Source organism: Calonectris borealis, chromosome 2 (assembly GCF_964195595.1).
Source record: "Calonectris borealis chromosome 2, bCalBor7.hap1.2, whole genome shotgun sequence".
In the NCBI taxonomy this organism is placed as follows: Eukaryota; Metazoa; Chordata; class Aves; order Procellariiformes; family Procellariidae; genus Calonectris; species Calonectris borealis.
Genome location: NC_134313.1, coordinates 54,979,941 through 54,999,791, shown reverse-complemented (window position 1 = coordinate 54,999,791; position 19,851 = coordinate 54,979,941). Strand labels below are relative to the sequence as shown.

General features: G+C 35.3%; 1 protein-coding gene across 9 annotated transcripts in view; it reads right to left on the bottom strand.

Annotated features, from left to right (window-relative positions):
• SMCHD1 (structural maintenance of chromosomes flexible hinge domain containing 1) overlaps nt 1–19,851 on the bottom strand; it is an 88,687-nt gene that overhangs the window by 52,895 nt on the left and 15,941 nt on the right. For 6 of the 9 annotated variants that reach the window (XR_012672364.1, XR_012672363.1, XM_075142033.1 and 3 more), the window contains exons 4-19: nt 17,407–17,489; nt 17,169–17,299; nt 15,173–15,287; nt 14,900–15,019; nt 11,856–12,022; nt 9,445–9,538; nt 8,968–9,178; nt 7,990–8,113; nt 7,705–7,888; nt 7,002–7,199; nt 6,750–6,863; nt 6,191–6,297; nt 5,832–5,914; nt 5,563–5,676; nt 1,675–1,752; nt 1,473–1,592 (exon numbers count right to left, since the gene is read on the bottom strand). Coding sequence is in view for 7 of the 9 variants with exons in the window: in XM_075142033.1 (XP_074998134.1) it covers nt 1,473–1,592; nt 1,675–1,752; nt 5,563–5,676; nt 5,832–5,914; nt 6,191–6,297; nt 6,750–6,863; nt 7,002–7,199; nt 7,705–7,888; nt 7,990–8,113; nt 8,968–9,178; nt 9,445–9,538; nt 11,856–12,022; nt 14,900–15,019; nt 15,173–15,287; nt 17,169–17,299; nt 17,407–17,489 (2,043 nt within the window). In the remaining 2 variants the exon portion in view is untranslated. Of the gene's footprint in view, nt 1–1,472; nt 1,593–1,674; nt 1,753–5,562; nt 5,677–5,831; nt 5,915–6,190; nt 6,298–6,749; nt 6,864–7,001; nt 7,200–7,704; nt 7,889–7,989; nt 8,114–8,967; nt 9,179–9,444; nt 9,539–10,379; nt 10,555–11,855; nt 12,023–14,899; nt 15,020–15,172; nt 15,288–16,312; nt 17,142–17,168; nt 17,300–17,406; nt 17,490–19,851 lie in introns of those variants that run through there. The other 3 variants (XM_075142037.1, XM_075142039.1, XM_075142038.1) reach the window with 3 other exon arrangements.

Genomic DNA, 19,851 nt, shown 5'->3' with positions numbered 1-19,851 from the left:
GACTCCTTTGCCCTGCAGGACTGCCTCCCAAGGGACTCTGTCAACCAGTCTCCTAAACAGGCCAAAGTTTGCCCTCTGGAAGTCCAAGGTTCTGCTGACCCCCCTCCTTACTTCTCCAAGAATTGAAAACTCTATCATTTTGTGATCACCCAAGACAGCCTCCAACCATCACATCACCCACAAGTCCTCCTCTGTTTGCAAGTAACAGGTCCAGTGGGAGGCCTTCCCTAGTTAGCTCATTCACCAGCTGTGTCAGGAAGTTATCTTCCATACACTCCAGGAACCTCCTAAACTGTTTCCTCTCTGCTGTATTATTTCCAGCAGACATCTGGTAAATTGAAGTCCCCCACAAGAACAAGGGCTAACGATTGTGAGACTTCTCCCAGCTGCTTACAGAATATTTCACCTGCCTCTTCATCTTGGTTGGGTGGTCTGTAAGAGGCTCCCACCATGACATCTGCCTTGTTGGCCTTACCCATAAACATTCAACCCTATCGTCACCATCATCCAGCTCTAGACAGTCAAAACACTCCCGAACATACAGGGCTACCCCACCACCTCTCCTTCCTTGCCTATCCCTTCTGAAAAGTTTATAGCCATTCAAGAAAGGCTTATAAACAAAAACTAACCAGCCACTAACAGATAGATGCACAGAAATAAATTAGGGAATAAAATTAACATCTTAGAGGATGAAAGAAACAGGACTAGAAAGGCTGCAGCAGAAACATGATGTAACTTGTACACTGTATATCTTATGGTCTTCAACAGTGCCATTAAAATCGGCATCTATGAATTTTCTTGGGCAGATATGATCAGTCACATACTATTTAGGCCACATACATACATACCAGAGTGTATGGCAAGACAGAGTAACATCAGACATATTTAACAGTATTATTTCTATTCTGGTATTCCAGTAAGTATTTTATGATGGTTAATCCAAAGATACATACCCATTATAACGGAATGAAAATTTAGTTTTGCATTGGATTCTCCTTTTAATTTTAAAAAAAACCCAAAACCCTCAATCTCAACACGCGTATTTTAAATGCATAACATGTTTTTGAATGAGTTTCTCTCTGTGGTTTATGCATGAAAGTTGGCCTAATGAATACTAGTTTTATGAAAGAATATTTATGCCAATGGCATGAGGAAAAAGGGTGATTCTAATTAAGTAGAAGTTTATTTTTCTTAAGTACATTTAAGAAAGTTCACTTCAGGGGATAGATTTTGATTCCATCAACACTTTTTTGTAAAACTGATGGTATAGCAGAGCCAACACATTATAGGTGAGATCAAAACCTATTAGACAAAAAATTATTTTTTCCTGAAAATACTTCATATTTGACATGCAAATGCTACTTCTCAGTGCTGAAAATTACCTCTCAACTAAAACATGAGTAATTTTGATATACAATGAATCAAATGGAAACACTGAAATTAGAAAAAATTGGCATGACTGGAATTCTTACCTATAATAGTAAATTTAAATATTTTAGATGGTAGAGGCCTTCCTGCATAAGTGTCTGCATTACTTTCATTCAATACTACTTGCAGTTTCAAGGTGTAGTTCCCAAGTTTCTGAAGATTTTCTAAAAAGAAATACAAATACAATTAGAAAGCAAAAAAAGTAAAGTTATAAATAAACTGAAAATATTGCATATGTGAACTTACCCATTTTTTTAAACCAGTATGGCCATTTGCCTCCATGCTGACTGATATGGGAAATTATTTCTTTATTCCCAGTAGGTGCTGCAAAACAAACAATTAGCTACATGTATTTAGATTTTACACCATAATTCTTCATTTTTTCAAGTATTATTATCACTCATTATAAAGTATTACTCTCACTTCTAAATCTAATAAATATAAATTCAGCAATCATGTTGATCACAGCTAAAAAAAAAAAAAAAAAGAATTCCCTACCTAATCCCATTTTAATTAAAAATTGCTAGCCTCAGACCTGAAAGCTGCAGGTTTGTGAAGTTGAATTTTATTAGCTCTTTGGTTATATGGGCAACCGATCAACTTGACAAATGACCATAACAAATTAGCTTAAATGGGAGCAATGGTAAAAACGTGCAGTTGACTGAACGTATAATCGAGGTAAAAAGAACATTCCTTTTTTGCTCCAAATTATTGTACCTGTCTTTATAAGCACTTCTGCAGCATTAAGACACATCCAAAAAGAGAACACACTGAACTTTTGAGGCAATTTTTTAGTGACAGGTTCTATAACACAAGATAAATACAGAAATATGATTTATTGTTTGAAACTTCAAGAGGCATTAATATATTTGTTTTTCAAAATATAATTTAGAATAAATATAGAATGTGACTGCAATAAGACTACACAGAATAAAAAGAAATGCAGCAAAAATATACATCGTTCTATAGCTAAGTACAACTGTTTCAGATCCTGTTCTTGCACCAAATTGCATACATAAGATAAAGTAACAATTGTCAACTTTCTAATGTTTCTTAGTTGTCAACTTTCTAATGTTGTTGTTGTGGTCTCTGTGATGAAAAAACATCCTGATGTTTTATTTGAACAACAGAGTAAATTATTTCAATAGAGCCACATGCAAAGATTTAGAGCTTTCTTGGAAATTTCTCCATTTTTCCCTTTGGTAGAGGAAAAGTCCTTCAAACACTTTATGTTAGTAGTGATTAATGAACTCTCCTCTGCTGTTTTGCTAGAAAGCACCATTAGGACTTCCTAACCACCATGTTCTTTTCTTGACACTTCCACAGAAACGTATTTATGGATATTACCAATATCCCTACAATCACTGAGATAGGGAGGTTGGTTTTCCTCATGCAGAAACAGAAGAAAAATTCTCATTCATTGTTGCGGGTTTTTTCATTTTGTTTATTGTATGAAACCTTTTGGAAACAAATATTCTTCTAGAGACAAAAGGTACCTTTTACTCACAGCATTACTACAGCACCAATGTTTTCTTCTCATATAAACAAGGTTGCCACGTATAATATTCTGAAAACAACGGATAACTAAATGTCCCTGCTATGGTGTAATATAAATCCATGGAGGGTACGGACAGATGAAAAACGTCTGTAATTTTGTTTCAAATGACATATTAATAGTCAATAGCCATAGCCTTCCTGAACTGGGAGAATTCAATGGTGCATGTGTAAGAGAGACGAACGAATCTGAACAGCATCTCCCATTGTGATTTACATGAGGGAAATGGCAAGGTAATTTTTTGGTCATCTAAGTTCTAAAAGAAATACTTCAGTGATGAAAACAGTTTGTTGAAGAGCTCAAAAACCTGAAAAGATGCCTCACCATTGCCACGGATTGCCACAGCACCTACTCGAGCCCTTTAACAGAGGTACCCGCAATTTAATTAAGTAATCAGAGTCATTTAAAAATAATCTTCTGAGACCGAAATGCTTATTTCTCAGCCTCAGCTTAGACAACAACCACCCAGGTGACTTTGAAGGAAAAAAATTCCCAGAACCCAGCCTTCCTGGCAGGCTCCCTCCATCAACCCTACCATGAAATTTTAGAGTGAGCCTTAGAGAAACAACCTGCTGATGGCCCAGGAAAAAAAACAACGCATCCAAACAAGCAAAACAAAAAACCCAAACCTCACAGTCCTGTTCTCCTGGCAGTCCATGCCTCCCTTTGGCAGACACTTCCCACGTGTCTCTTTCTCTTTATCCTACTCTTTCATTTGGTAGCCCCTTTGTGTTCCTGCTCCACTTAGACCCTTCAGCTTTCTCCTTCTCTCAGCTCTAGCCCATAACCCCAACCTTATGTTTTGGCCAAACCTTACAAGCCCCACCTCATCATGGCCCAGATAAAAAATTTCTCATATCCCAGCTGTCTTGCCAGCCCTTGCCTCCCTTGTCCAAACCCTGGACAAGGTGCTCCTGCCACGCCCCAGACCAGAAGTTTCTCACAGTCTAGTTCTCCTGCTATTCCACCCTTTCCTTTAGAAGCTCCTTTTATCCCCACTGGACCCCTCAACTTTATCATTCTCTCAACCCTAACTCAAACCCTAAATTTTGAATCAAACCTTGTATAAGGCTCCCCAGTAACAGATTAGATAAGAAGTTTCTCATAGCTCAACTCTCTTGCCAGTCCACAGTATATTTTGCCAGGTATTCCACTCTTCAAAAGAGAAGAGGAACTTTTTGTACATTGTAAGATGTTTGCTGTTGGCCTTCATATGGGTGTAACCATGTTAGTACAAATGAGAGCTTTATATGATAAGAAAGACTAGGGGTTTGACAGGTATGCCATGCCCAAACTGTCACTTACAGGACTTATTCATTGTTCTGGTGAAGATCAGGGGGATTACACTAGTGATTCCTCAATTGACTAGAGACAAAAGTTAAGATAGGAAGCAGTAAAAACACTTGTAAGTACAAATTTCCATCAATGAATCAAAGTGGTCAGGAAACATGACATGTCTGAAGATAGACTTTTCGGTGGTTGTAGGCAAAGGGCAAACTTAAGTTTTATTTCTCCTAGCAACAACACTGACAAAACACAACAGAAACACCATGCCTCCTTCAAGTTTATACATCCTCAAGTCAGGATGGTCTACCTTAGTGTTAAGGTTGCAAAACACTGATTTGTCCCCCATGCTGTTGGCAAATACAATCTGATAATCTGTATTACGTGAACACGTTTTTTTCAGTTCCAACCTCTTTATGGCCCAGCACACTACCTTGGACAATGGACATGCACAGCAGACAGTCCCCATACAACAAGTGCCATTAAAATACCATATGTAGTCTTATGACACGTATACTAAACTGAAGCTAAGATACTTCCATTTGGTTTCCTTTGACATATATCACTACAGTAACCTCAGTGCTTCAGAAAGGTATTTTTACAACTCTTATCAGATAAAGGAATTGGATTTTCCTATTGTATATGGAAAGAAACAAGGCAAACAAGATTTTAAGTTTCTATAAATTTCAGATATATTTGACATGTGCAGGATTGGAGTTTTCAGAGAATTTAGTGTTCTAATTCTGTGTTCAACACACAACTGAGTAACTTCAGCTGCCTCAGAGAGAATGCAATTCTTCAACAAATGCAATGTAAGAATATCAGGTGAAACACCCATAAAATGGAAACCACAAAACAGTAACTCACAAGAAATTTGAGGGTTTTTTTAAATTCTGAAGTGACTTTACATTAGCTACTAAAAAAGCCTGGTCTCTACTTTTATGCAGCTCACGTGAATTTCTATGTTAGTTACAGAAACATTATCCATTTTAACCATGTTCTTATGCATATTAATTAGACAGCCTGGAATTGATAGGTTCTCCTTACATGTGACAGAAGATGTCATCATAATACAGCATTAAGACATTAAGCATTTGGCATTGAAGCAATTGTCATTTCACGAAATGTGGCTTTGGAGTACTACATGCTCCAATGGGATATTGTCCTTAAAATTAACAGCTATATCCATCTATCAAATTCTAATATGTATCATATGTAGATACACAAAGAAATACATTATCCATTATGCATTTTTCAAATAATAAAGACTCAGTTAAATATACTGAAATACTTACAATGTAAAATAACCTTGAGTTCAACAAGAAGTTTCTTTGAACCTCCGTGGCTTGTACCTGGAAGTTTTTGCATTGCTTCTCCTTTTTTATTCAAAATTACTATTCTTAATGCTCCTGTATTTAAAAGGAAAAATTATGGACTTTTAAAATATGCTGTGTATTTTAAGTGGTTGGAGATTTCTGTATGCTTGTTCTTTTTTAACAAGAGTGCATAATACATTTTTAAATTGACATTTTACTTTTTTGTATTTGGAAGAAAATAAATATACCTATTGGTGTACCAGCAAATCTTGTTTCATTTGGTAATAATTCATCTCCTTCAGGCCATGTTACTGATAATTTGTCAGGAAGTCTAATGAAAAAGAAAGAATGAACAGTTTTTCTGTGAGTTAAAAAACAGGATAATTTATCTTTAGTACAATATACACAAAGCTATTTTTTTGGGAAAAAAAAAATAACCCCCTGAACTATTTCTTCTTGGTTTAGAGTTCTAGGTTTTTTTGTTTCTACTGAAAGAGCGGACTGCTTTCCCATTTGGGAATAAAACTGAACTTTTTTTTGTTCCTGAAGAAATACTAAAACTGGTATTAGGAACTCCTCAAGTAAATAATTACAATTTAGAGCTTACCTTGCCATTTCATCCTCTATGTATTTTTTAACAGCTTTGTCAGACACTGTTCTGTCAAGTTTTGAGATTGGAATAGTCTTCATTTCAGCATACAATGCCTGAGGTTCCTGAAAAAAATTGAGTGCGGTTGTAAACAGCCAGATTATAATATATCAGAGAAGAAATACCTCTCTATCAAGGGACTAGACAAGTTGACATAGACTTGATGCAATATGCTAACAAATACTACCTGGTGACATCACAAGACACTGTTCTAAAATTTGCTGAAATCACAAGGGTTAAGAATGGATGCACAACATACTATTGATACCAACTGTGATACTCTATTTCATATGCAAGTTTAAATAAATCAGATTGTTGATCATGAATAATAATTTTAATATATTTATGTTAAAACTAATGTAACTAAGTAGCTTGATTATTTCTAGATTGCCAAATCTCAAAACACCCTGTATTTTTCAATAGTTATTTAAAAGTCATTTAAATAAATTTGACCCAAGATTATTTAACGTTTCCATAGGCATACTACGTATGTGAATCCTTTTTATATTTGTCTTACCAAAGCAATTTGAACCTCTCCTCCAGTGGCAAATATATCCCCATCATGGTCTCCATACAAAAAAAATTTCTCAATACTTCCATAGAATATTGGAAGAGTCTTAATAGTTTTCACCTGTAAAGAGAAGACAACAATTAATGTTAATACATTACTTCTGTATCAAATGTGTGAGTATTTGCCTTTTATAGGGTTCAAACGCTCTATTACAAAACAAATAAACAAAACGTCAACATCAGTGACCAACTAACTTACCAGCTGTCCAGTTTTGTATGTTTTCCCATCCCACTCTATTGCAGCATACGTTGCCCAAGGGCTCTGCATTCTTTTGGAAGGTAAATCAGTACGTGTAGTTATTCCTTTAAAGACTGTGAATTTTATCTGTTTGTCATATTTTTCATGACAGTCTTTAAGCCACAAAGCAAATTCTCTGTCAATTTTCATACGCTGCTCCTATAAAGAGATTACAAAATAAATACATATTATTAATGTATTACAAAATTTAAATCTGACAACTTCAGAAGTATGAACAATTATAAGAGGTACAACGATTTGTACTAAAAAAAAAATATGGATTCTTTAGCTTGGAAACATTACAGAATTCTAGGAAAGCTATACTTCAAGTCAGAGAAAGTGTTTCCCCCAGCACTCATATTTCTCTATGAAGAGGGTCTTTCCACAAAAACTGTCATATAACAACTAGTTAAAGTCATTGTTTAAGAAAATAAAAGGAAAAAGACTAAATCTTATTTTTTCAGATTTAGAGAGTCGGCTCCACTACTCACTAAAAATGAGAGAAGTGTCTGCTACAAAGTCCTGCAGAAGTGCCCCAGCTGAAAATTCTTCAGAAACCGGGCAATATTCAGTGACACTAACAAATGAGCAGTAAGTAAAGGTTTCTATATCATATGCATTAAACCTTGCCAAGAAGAAATACTTAATAGAATAAAATGATTACCTGTCCATTGAAGATTCTCGTGAACAGAGTGTTCTTATCTTTTAGCTTCAGCTCCAGATCCATGAAAGTGAGTTTGTTTGTGCTGACCTGGAACTTATCATTGGTAAACAATGCACCAGAAATTCTGTTGTAGCATTCCACTGGTGCCAATCCTCTCTTCTTTGGAGGAGCGCACCAGTCAAAACTTAAACAAACGGAGAGAGACATTAAAACCCTTTCTTATAAGGAGAGGTTTACATTATAGAAACAGACTGGTTTACATTGTAGAAACAGATTACCACTTACTCTTCTACAGTTGTGTATGGTATTAATCTTCCATTCCAAAAACATTCAAAAATAGGCCTTTTTCCTCTGGCACCCTTTTCTACTATAAAGCAGTCATCATCATCATCATCATCATCGTTTAATTCTTGATTAAAAAGAAGACAGTCTCCATGAATAAATTTCTTTAAAAAACTAATATAATATCAAAAAACAGAGCAGTTTAAATTAAGGATTATCTATACTTATTAAGTTAGGCACAGTGGCAGTACACATGATATCAAGGTAGGTATATATGATATTAGGATTTTTTTTTTTTTCTGTTTAAGAAATGCCAAGCAGAAAAACTAAGGAAAGCTAGGGAAAAATTTTAAACAGGGATTGAATAATATTACCAAATCTATCAAATAGGCAAATTTCAAATTTGAATAAATACTACTTTTTCCTCTTAGTTTCAACTGATCATCTTCTAATATCATAAAATCTTGTCACCATTAAACTCAAGATTTGTTTTCTCAAAAAAAAAAAAAAAAATCACCAACACACATTATTTTAAAACCCTAGCATCTGAAAACTCATCAAGACTGGATAAAACAAATTTTAAATTAAGGACTTGGACTACATGTTTTCCTCTGTGGTATTCCGATGTTAGAATCTCTTGAATCAAACTGCTGGCGTTTCATTACTTTCTCGGAGCAAAGATCTAACAGTCAGGAAAGTGGAAATGTTTCAATCAGACTGCATTCCATAAGAGTTTATAGTTTGAAATCAGATGGCGTTACATCAAAAATCAGGTTTACATGAACGAGTTACCACTACAGCCAATTTGTTCACAGGATTTGTTCATCCAAAAGGATATGAACTTTACTGTTCTGCCACAACCCAAATTAGATAATAATTTACACTTCAATTTAAATTGTTGTAGTTTCTATTTCATTAAAACATTTAAAGTAGAAGGATTGTCTATAATAGGACTAATAAGCAGCGAAACATTTCACTCACTTGATGGAAAACACGGATCATCAGGGTATGTTTCTTTATCATACAGGAAGGGATGATATCGGATGATGCCTTCCACTATACCTTCTCCTTCAACATGTGCCTTAAACTCAAAACTATCTGCTGCAGTATTTATATACAATGTCTGCATGTCATCTTTGATCTCCCTAAGATTGACAATCTTTGGTACTTTTCCTTTTTCGAACATTGAAATCTGGAAAAAAAAAAAAAAACAAGTTGATTTTCCTAAGACCAAAAACCCTACAGTAATTAGCATTTGTGACATTTATGTTAATCATTAGCAAAATGAATGCGTTCCTATGCTGCAACAATGAACAGTGTTACTTTTTAAAAATTAAATTACATACATATCTTAAAATGCTGCTGTAATTCAAAATGCATGATTAAAGAGAAACAGGCACAATATTAAATAAGTTGCCATCAAAGAAGAATTTTGACAATAAGTATAAAATCTCTTACCTGAATGTCGATGTTGTTGAAAGGGCTTAAGTCTTTTGTTACAGCATTAGTTTCATTTCCTTTTGGTCCATGGATATAATAGTGATAGATATGTCTGAAATACATTTTAAATGAAAAATAAATCTCAGAAAGGGAAATTAAAAATTTGCACACTATAATTTTCAAAAATCTAAATAAACTCCTATTTTTATTAAACTATAACTGGTTGCATTGTTATAAACCAACTCCATGACAATGTGTATATCTGGTACAGAAGATTTACTAAAGGGAGTAAGTGACTCCTTTTCACACCTTTCAACCCTCATCTCCTTCATACACAATCATATTAGGGTCAATTTTTTGATAAAATAATTAGAAATATTACAAACTGGAAAATAATACATAAGTGAAAAAAATTATGATTGTTACATGGCTACAGATCCTTTACATCAAAGTGCAAACTAATAAAACTACTGTAATTTGTTCTGCACTCTGGAGATTAACAAGAACTAAAGCCAAAAAGCTTTCCACGCATTGTTTCTGATATGAGCTTTTTATTGATCATCTAACAGCAACAGAAACATGTAACAAACAATCCCTATCCTTAAGTTATTTACAAAAAAGTAAAGATACCCCACTGGAATATAGGCATTAGTCATGGATGTGATCTGCATATTAGAAATAATTTTTCTATTTGTAAACATTATTTTCTAATGGCACTTGTGCTCATTTAAGAAACTAAAAAATCCACGCAGTCAGATAGATGAATTATTTTCATAGAAATACGAAGTTCGAGAAAACTGAGGAACTTAACTCCATTTACATTAACTTTTCAGCAAGCTAGCCAATTCTTCCAACTTCAAAGATTGAGTCCTTAAATCTCAGGGTGGTGGTTTGCAGAAAAATGAGATTATACAAGTCAATGGGACTGAATACATGAAGGAAGTTAAATGCACCTGCGAGTGTTTATAATTGCTTTGCTTCTGACATCCACTGCCCTAAATGTACCCCAAGGAGAAATCTTGGTACCCAGACAAAAGCTCCTCATGGTCTCATTGTTCAGGACTTTAGAGCAGACTGGTATGTCCAAGCTGCTTAGCATTTTGTCTGCATTTCTTCCAGACTTCAAAAGGTGCTCTCATGGCCTTAAGACAAAATTATTTTGGGGGTTCATCTCCCCTCCCTCCACTTCAAAGCATCTGAAACAATATAAGGGCTGTGCTGTAGCCCATTAAAGCAGAATGAAACTGGTATTATGCATGTGTGGCAAAAGGCATGGCAGAAGGGTATGTGGAGGTGTTTGAGGGGAAAAAGGCCATTACAGCTGAAACAGTGATGCAGGACTGTGTAGCACTGGGAAGCTAAATCTGATTGGTTTTACTGTAAGAGCTACAGGGCACATACTTGAATAATTTCACCTGGGTTTCATCTCAAATGGAAGCAGTTCTTTCACTTCAAGAGATCGCTGGAATGAATTAACACACACCTAAGTGGGGGTGTTCACCAGAAGAGCACCTAGAAGCTAATGAGGGACCAGAAGAGCACCTAGAAGCTAATGAGGGACCTAAGTTATCTGTCAATGTAGATATATGCCTACATTTTCACAAGTTAAAAAGGGTTTCAGTCACAAGTTCTTACATGCAACACTGAGTGATGTTTCATATAATAAGGTATTATCTAATCCTTACATTAATCCTCATATTAAGTATTATCTATTATTATTAGATTACAGGTAACACAAAAATAAAATTATAGCTTGAAAATCAAGTTTTACAGTTTGCCAGATTTCAAAATGGGGCTATGACTTCATAGTTCAGTTTACATTCACAGATAGATCCAACATCTTAACAGATAAGCCCACACGATTCATAGGTATCACAGATTTCCGCATCTCCAGGCTCTGCAGGCCCACTGATGACACTACTATAGTATTGAGTGGACAGTATCATATATCGTTCTCACTCTTAAAATGGGATGAAGCAGCAGCATTTTTGTTGTTGTTGTTTTTTAAAAATAACAAACCCAAAAAACTATAAATACAAAGCTAGAGATCAAGGTTAGGAGCACAGCTGTGAGAAAAGTAACTTAGCAAGTTATTAGTAATTAGATATCTAATTATTACATTAATAATATAAACTATTAAATTGAATAGGTTATTAATAATTAGATTGGATAATTATGTATCAATTATCAAGTCACATTGAAACTGATGTTTGTAAACGTCTTTGTTTGGATGGGGGGTCCCATTCAGTTGTGCTAGTTTCTGTAAAATCAGTTAGCTTGGAAGACTAATTGTGTCATCAACAAAATATGTATCAACACCCTTAAGAGGAATAAAGCCAATGACTATGTACAAAAAGGAATTAGTTCAAAATTATCTGACTTCATTAGTAGTCTACTTTCAAATCAAACCTTTTAAATCACCAACTTACGCCAGCTGCCTTGTCCAAAGATGAAAGTAGTTTTTCAAGTACTGCATGTGATCTGGTTGTACACCTGTAATGACAACTGCTGTGAAACTCTCTTTATCCCTTTCTTCTAATATTAGATTATGAAGAAATCTTTCATCATCACTTGTGATGTGAGTAGAGTCAGAGGGCTACAAAAAGAGTAAAATAATAACAACAGGAATGTAAACTGAATTTCTGAACTCCCATCAGCTTTGAAAGGGATTAAAAAACAGAACAGGAAAATAATACAGAACACATGATGCTAAGTATCACAAAGGATTAATGCTTAAAATAAAAGCTTCCAAATTAAAGTCAACAAACTGAGAATCTGACATCCCTGATCCAGTTCATTTTCAACTCACATTCATCACAGCATTTGAAGTGTTCAGTTTAGAAATGCATTTAATCATGTTTAATGTGGCACTGTGTGATATCCACGTTCTCATCCATCAAATGGAACTATTATGCGTACAAGACTTAAGTCTTTTTTAAGAAAGCCAAGCCAGAAAAAAATCTATTTGCTTTTAAATGGATATGCTGCTTTCTATAACAGAAATTGAAGTGGAAGAAACATGCTTTTGCTGTGAAAGAGAAAGGGTGAATCCTCAGTTCCAGCTGAAATATCCAGTAGTCTCACAGAAATGGAAATTCTTGATTCCAGAAAGTCCTGATTGTCTTTTCTTGGATGGATGCACTTTACTTTTATGATAGGAGGTTTCTAAGCTGCATAGAAACACAGCGGTTGATATCATGCTTCATGCTGGACCAGTGGATAATCCTTTACTTTTGGTGCACCCAGAAAAGAAGCTATTTCTAATACGAAGATTGAGATCTTTATAGCAATTGCAAACAATTGGTACAACTCAGAAGATAAGCTTTTCCATGCTGTAGTAAATGCAGCTTCATACCTTGTTTTGCACGAAAACAGGCAAAAAGGAAACACATCACTGAGTCGATGAAAGGACACATCTCCTACCTAACTGTAGACGGTGAAATATGTTAGTCAAGGGAGTTCTGTTAAGACTTACTTTCTCCAGGGAATCAAATAGCTCTCCTTAACCAATTGGATAATTTCACCAGTTGTGGGAACTTTCATCCAAAATTCTTTAAATGCTTTCTTCTGCCCACAGCATAGCCTCTTTTAAACCTAAGAATCTTGCTGATTTCATCCAAGCGAAGGGCTGTTTCTATGATAGTGATGAGATCACAGAAGTAAAGAAAAGCCAGAGTCCTCACCTCTGTATGATTTGATCAATGACCTAGAAGCTGCATGCACAAGTGCTATCCTGTACAACTTAGAGAGTTAAAGTACCTCCGAAATGCTGTTCCCAAATTCTTTGGTTGCCTTCACACTACAGGTGACAAACTACAATGGCACTTTCCCCTACATTCCTAGCATCCATCTCAGCTAAAAAAGTAGTATTTATTTGTTGGCAACATTAAATGGTCCAGGGAAGTGAGTGCAGTAAAAACAGATGCCTATTATCCATCAACAGAAGATGATTCGCTGGGGTGTCATCAGTGCCCTTTCTCTTCAGTGTTCTGGCCTTGTTCTAGAATGTCTGAGGTTTGATATTAATTATATCTTGATATCTTTGCAAAAGTAACTTCCTTTACCAACTCAATTCCTTAAAGATTCAATTATTCTTCTCACACTGCAGTAATCCATTACAACTTCTGTTTCTGCCATAGTATTCTCTTGCTCACCTATGTGGATTGCAGACCATTTTTCAAGACATTAAAAGAGACAAATTCACACATTCAATTTCACAACAATATAACGAACTGGCCTGGCTATTTCAATGATTTGTAAAAATTTCTTAGGTCCAAGTTGTCTATCCATGATCTCCACACTTCACTTCTATTACTTGCTTCACATCATCTCTTCTCTCTTGGATATTTACAAGTTATTTTTTACCGCTAATAGAACTTTACTTGCAATTTTTTTTTACTGTGTCAGCTTAACTTTCATTTTATATTATCACCACAACTTTTGAAACAGTTGATTGCACCACCTTCTTGAATTCTTTAGTAGTATCCTCACATCTCATTCTGCTGGTTTCCTCCAACTAATATCTGTTAGCTTATTTTCTATTTTTCTATCCCCCACACTCCCTTTTTAATATCAAATGGGGAGGAAAAGCATTTCTGCCCCCTACAAAAAGCAGATTTTGTCTGCTTTTATTTTCAGTTTCTATTTCTGTGACTCTACCTTCTCATCTCTATTGCACAGAGATTAAAAATAAAACTTGTACATTTCTGACGATTCATTCTTTGTCACAGGTCACTGACCTGAGACTGGCATGATAAAAAAATGTATTCACCTCCTGTTCCTTTCTCACCCATACAAAAGGCCAAGAACACTGATAGAACCCACAAGATATGGGCTATAATCAAGGTCTGATTACCTCATCATACACAGCACCCACTTATGCTCCCATCTGCACCCTTAGCTATTTATATCTTTGCCTTTGTTTTCTTGCTCAAAAATATGCAAAGAACAGTTCCTTTCGGTCTTCCTCCTTATCTTACTTGAAGTTAAGCTTTTCGCTTAAACTTTACTTCTTCATGAAAATCATCAGGGTTTTTCTTGATCTGGCTGACTTTTTTCCCATATGCAGGGTAGTTCTTCTACATACTTCTATATAATACACAGTTTGTTTCCCTAATTTATTCCTTAATACCTCAGAGAACAGACATTTTTCTTTATGTTTCATACATAACAAAACAATGGCTGTTCTTAGAAAGTTTTTAGATATTTTTCTTAACCTGATACGTCCAACTATATGGCATTTCTGTCCTTTAAGCTAAACTCAAAAAAGAAGCACATATAAATAAAGCCTTATGATACAGTGTCTCAAGTTTCCCATTATTTCGTTTCATAAGATAATGATATCACCACATGTATTACAAGATTCATAAGATAAAGATATCACCACAAGTATTACAAGAATACTACACAGTGAAATCATATTAACTTGGGAAAGACTTTCAAATAAAAAAAGAAAAGTATAAAGGTCATTTACCTTCCTGTTTCGAATGTATCCACTATATATTGCTTCTTTGTTTTTCTCCTTCTTTTCAAAATCCTCTTTGGAAAGGACAAGTTCATGAACATCCTGAGAATCTGCAGGTTTGCTTATCATCTGTTTTTATTAAAGAAACAGCATTTAAAATCAAAATAAGAGTTAAAGTGAACATAATAAAACAGCTTAATGCTGTGATTAAAAGCTAGGATAGTAACAATCTGATTACGTAAAAATATTTTAAAATAAAGTTAAAGGTTGACATTTACTTACTCTGGCAGACTGTCCAACGAAGAACACCGCTTGTTTGCCTCCAACTCCAAAATATGAGATATCACTATTTAAACTACGAGGCACTGGCAAAGGGCGTACATATCCTGAATGATCACTGACAATAAAAAGTGGCTTTAATAAACTTTCTCAAGACAAACGTCATTTAAAAAAAAAAAAACAACACAACAAAAACCTGCTGATCTAAACACATTGTATTAAATTCTTCCTGCAGTCACTTTGTTCAAAAATCCTTCATTTTAGATGTAACTGGAACATTAAAATATGCCTAAAATTCTTGATGTATTTTTTTAAAAGGATGTTGACAGAGTGACTCTTTTCCTAAGTCATCTTATAAGACAATTCTGCCCCTTCTAGCAAACCAAATCTTACTCAGTCACATGCATTCAATTTTTTCATCTGAATAACTCTTTTGCTTATTACTACCTATGTACAATTTTTTTGACACTAAAGTTCAGATGAAAGACAGGAAAACACTTGGCAGGGAAGATCTGATAGAAAAAGAAACTATTACCCTGAAAACTTTTCTCCATTGTTAACTCTGCAACAGGGACAGGTCTGTGCGATAGGTACTGCGGTAAGAGCAATTACACACAGTTTTAATGGTAGAAGGTAAAAGGCAAATCCCTCAATGCTCTCCCTTTGACTATGGCGAGATATTAACTGTGAAGCTGCTGCAAATGAAAACAGATTACAACGCAAGCCTGGTCTTTCTGACATCATCCTTTCATAGAAATAGTTTCAAATCAAAATGGGAAACAATGCCAACCAACTATTAAATGCAGTCTTGGAGAGACTACATATGTCATCAATAATTAAATTCCATGTCTTTTGAGTCAGCTTTGATGGATGAACAGTCTTACATTGTTTAAGCAAATAGCAGGACAAACACCTTGTTTTAAAACATAGCAATCCTAAATGAAACCAAGGTGTAGATGGTATCCTGGTATAATTTACAGCTAATCTCCCACTGAATGGTATCAACCCACAGTTTAAACCTGTAGCTTAAAAACACTATACATTTCTACTGTTATCAAATTCACCTACAGCAATTTGAAAAAGCAGTGAATTTCTCTACAAATGATTAGATAAGATGACCCAGAACCACTTTTATGCACTTACCTCCAGTTGTTTGATAGATATTGATCGTTCTATTTGGAGAGGCATCCAAGGCAAAAAAAAACCCTCCTCAGCTATTATCACTTTCTACTGCCCCAATACTTTTTACACTAAATTCTCATAGGACAAGTTAGTTATGATTGAGACTGTGATGCTTATCTACAAGTTTACTGTCCTAGGCTTAAGGTATTTAAAAAGTGACTAAAGCTCAAGAACTGTACATAACTGCTTCTCTGCAATTTTTACACTAGGGTTAAGCCTGGCAGGTGGAAGATCTCTTGGGAACGGATTCAAAACTGTAAAATGAATTCATATAAGCACCAAAACCCACCATAACCCTCTACTTTTTTCTTTAAATGCAAAACATTTATTTTACCTAGCCTTTTTCAATAAATAGACATCTTCAGGTGTAATTCTGCACTACACTGTACACAATTAAGATACAAAAAAAAAAAAGAAAACCTAAACCAAAACTCCGCATCCATTATTCCAGTAGCATGACAGACATTGGATGCACTCCTTAATGCACTAGTGAAAGGTTTTCAAGTAACACTATTAAAAAAAATTCTGCAGAACATAGAATGCCCCTAACTGTATGTAGGCAAGTCAAAGACAAGACAGCTTACAAAAGGCCACAAGAATACAAAAAAGTTCTCACAGTATCATGATATTAGAAGAGCATTTTTGTGTTATGAAGCTTCTCTATTTCCTATCTACAGAAAATATGTGTCTATTTACATGTAATCGTAGAACGACAGGTTTTAGCTAAGTGTTGGTATAGAGATATGTCTTAAAATGATATTCTGTGAACCTTCACAGAGTTTGCTAATTGTTGAAAAAATGATTAAAACTTCCTAACCTCTCGAAGTCACCTTGTCTTGTAAACTTTGACAGTCTATATACAGCCCAGTTGTTAAGCTGTTTAGAAGTCATTCCTCTTCCATTATCAATCACAGCAACAGCTGGTTTTCCTTGGGAGTCATCAAATAACTGTTTGGGAAAAAAAAAAAAAACAAACAAAAAAACAAGGAGCACCAGAAGAAAAAAAAAGATAATGCAAACTACACCTGAATAAAAGTAGAATATTTCTATCTTACCAATTTTATCTGTATGCTCCGAATACCACTAATTCGGGATGTAGCTGATAGAGAGTTGTCAATCAACTCCGCAAGGGCAAATGCTAAAGAAATTGAAGAAAAATAACCCTATTAAAATCTTGTTTTCAAAAGACAGCACTCAGAAAACACACTACTTCTGAGCAATTTGGATAACACATTCCCTAAACACAGACAAAAGCTAAGCAATGTCAGAACCACCTAAATCATATAACATTTTGATTTAAAAAAAGCTTTTGTACATATACTTTATGATTTGTTTCATCACTGAATCTCTCATATGTCTGTTGATGGTAAGAACACAATTACTGGAAGTACATAGGAACAGTGATCAGCTAACAGGCTCCTTACCACAAGGCAAACTTGTCTTTTTCCATGATTAGGAATGAATTTGTACAATTCATATGAAAGTCCAAAGTATGTAAAAAACACCGACTTTGACTTGTTAAAATATTGAGGGAAGAATGAACTCATTTAAAAAACCTGAACAGAAATGTTGCACAATTTCCAAAATAGGAAGTTATTTGTTTACAAAAAGAACACAAAGAAAATTGTAAAAATGGTTGAAGAATTTAGTCAATGGTATATACAACCAAAGTTCGGTCCAATACATGGCAATACACAACAGAAATAGTCAGCCAAACTACTTGCACAAGTTTGTTGTTTCTAAATATTAACACTTCGAGCCCTTACCTAATTAAAGTTAGGACTACCTAACTTTAGTGAAAAATTGCATTTAATTTCGGACAACAGCATCAATCTGAAAAAAATACATCGAGTTCGGATTAATTTACTCCGATTGATCAGCCCTAGTGAATAGAATCAACATTTCCACTCGGTCTCTCTGATAAGGAAGTTTTATTCCCTACAATCTACAAGGTTCTTCAGAATGCTACAGTGCAAATTACAAGGGCCATACACTTCAGACGTGCAAAATAAATCCCTTGAGTACTAGTATCATACAGCAACACTGAAGTATTTTCCCTTAAGTTGTTTTTGAAGTGTAAAAACAGTTGTCAGCTTCTTTGCAACTTTCTTCACTGCTAACAACAGGAGTTGAGCATCAGTTATGTGATCCACACTTACTATTCCATATCAAAGAACAATGGCCCTTCATCAACACATGAAACTGGCTAGGCATGCCCTTAGAGATGTTGTAAATGAGGAACATCAGCTGCAGTACACTTACACATGCTCAAAATTGCTATTTGCTCTAACACTCAATTCTAGTACGCAAGGAGAGGCTGCTGAGGGAACTGGGATTGTTTAGACTTATGAAGAGAAGGCTAAGGGAGACCTTATTGCTGTGTTATTACTAGGAGGGTACAAAGATGAAGCCAGACTCTTCTCAAAAGGTGTACAGTGATAGCAGAGGAAGCAACGGACAGAAGTTGGAACATAGAAAATTCATTAGACAAAGATGTATTTATTTTATCATCAAATACTGGAACAGGCTGCCAAAACAGGCTGTGGAATTTCTACTCTTTGGAGTCAACTGGACTTGTCCAGCCACCTGATCTAATTGACTTTGCTTTGAGGAGGGATTTAGATGACACGACCTCCACAGAGATCCCTTCTGACCTAAATTATTCTAGGATGCCATATAATAGTATGTCCAAGATCCCCCAATCTTTCCCTGAAATGTTCTTGGATGGCTACTGCAGGTAATGACTACCATACATAGGCCTTCATTTTCAACAATGTCAGGTTTAGCCATCAATTCAGTGTCACAAGGAAATGAAATAGTAATTAGCCTTCCTTTACAAAAGTCTTGAGCTGAGCTAGAGAGGCAGAAGCATCAAGTTCAATTTAAGAAGCTACGCATATAGGCAAGGAACGGTCAGGCTAGTTTGCATTGCTGTACCTCAGGTTTATTAGTTTTGTTAAAAAAATAGAAACGAGCCTTAATTAAGCAGAACAGAATGTACATGCCTGAAAATACGAACTCCTAAGATCCATAACTGGCACAGAAAATGTGAACAAGAGATGATAGAATCCTAGAATGATTTAGGTCAGAAGGCACCTTCAAAGATCACCTAGTTCCAACCCCGCTGCCATGGGCAGGGACATTTTCCATTAGATCAGGTGGCTCAAAGCCCCATCCAACCTGACCTTGAACATTTCCAGGGATGGGGCATCCACAACTTCTCTGGGCAACCTGTTCCAGTTCTCACCACCCTCATAGTAAAGAATTTCTCCTTTATGTCCAATCTAAATCTACCCTCTTTCAGTTTAAAACTGTTATCCCATGTCCTGTTACTACAGGCCCTAGTAAAAAGTCTCTTTCCATCTTTCTTATAAGCTCCCTTTATATATTGAAAGGCCACAATAAGGTCTCCCCCAGAACCTTGCCTTCTCCAGGCTGAACAAACCCAACTCTCTCAACCTTTCTTCATACAACAGGTGTTCCAGCCCTCTGATCATTTT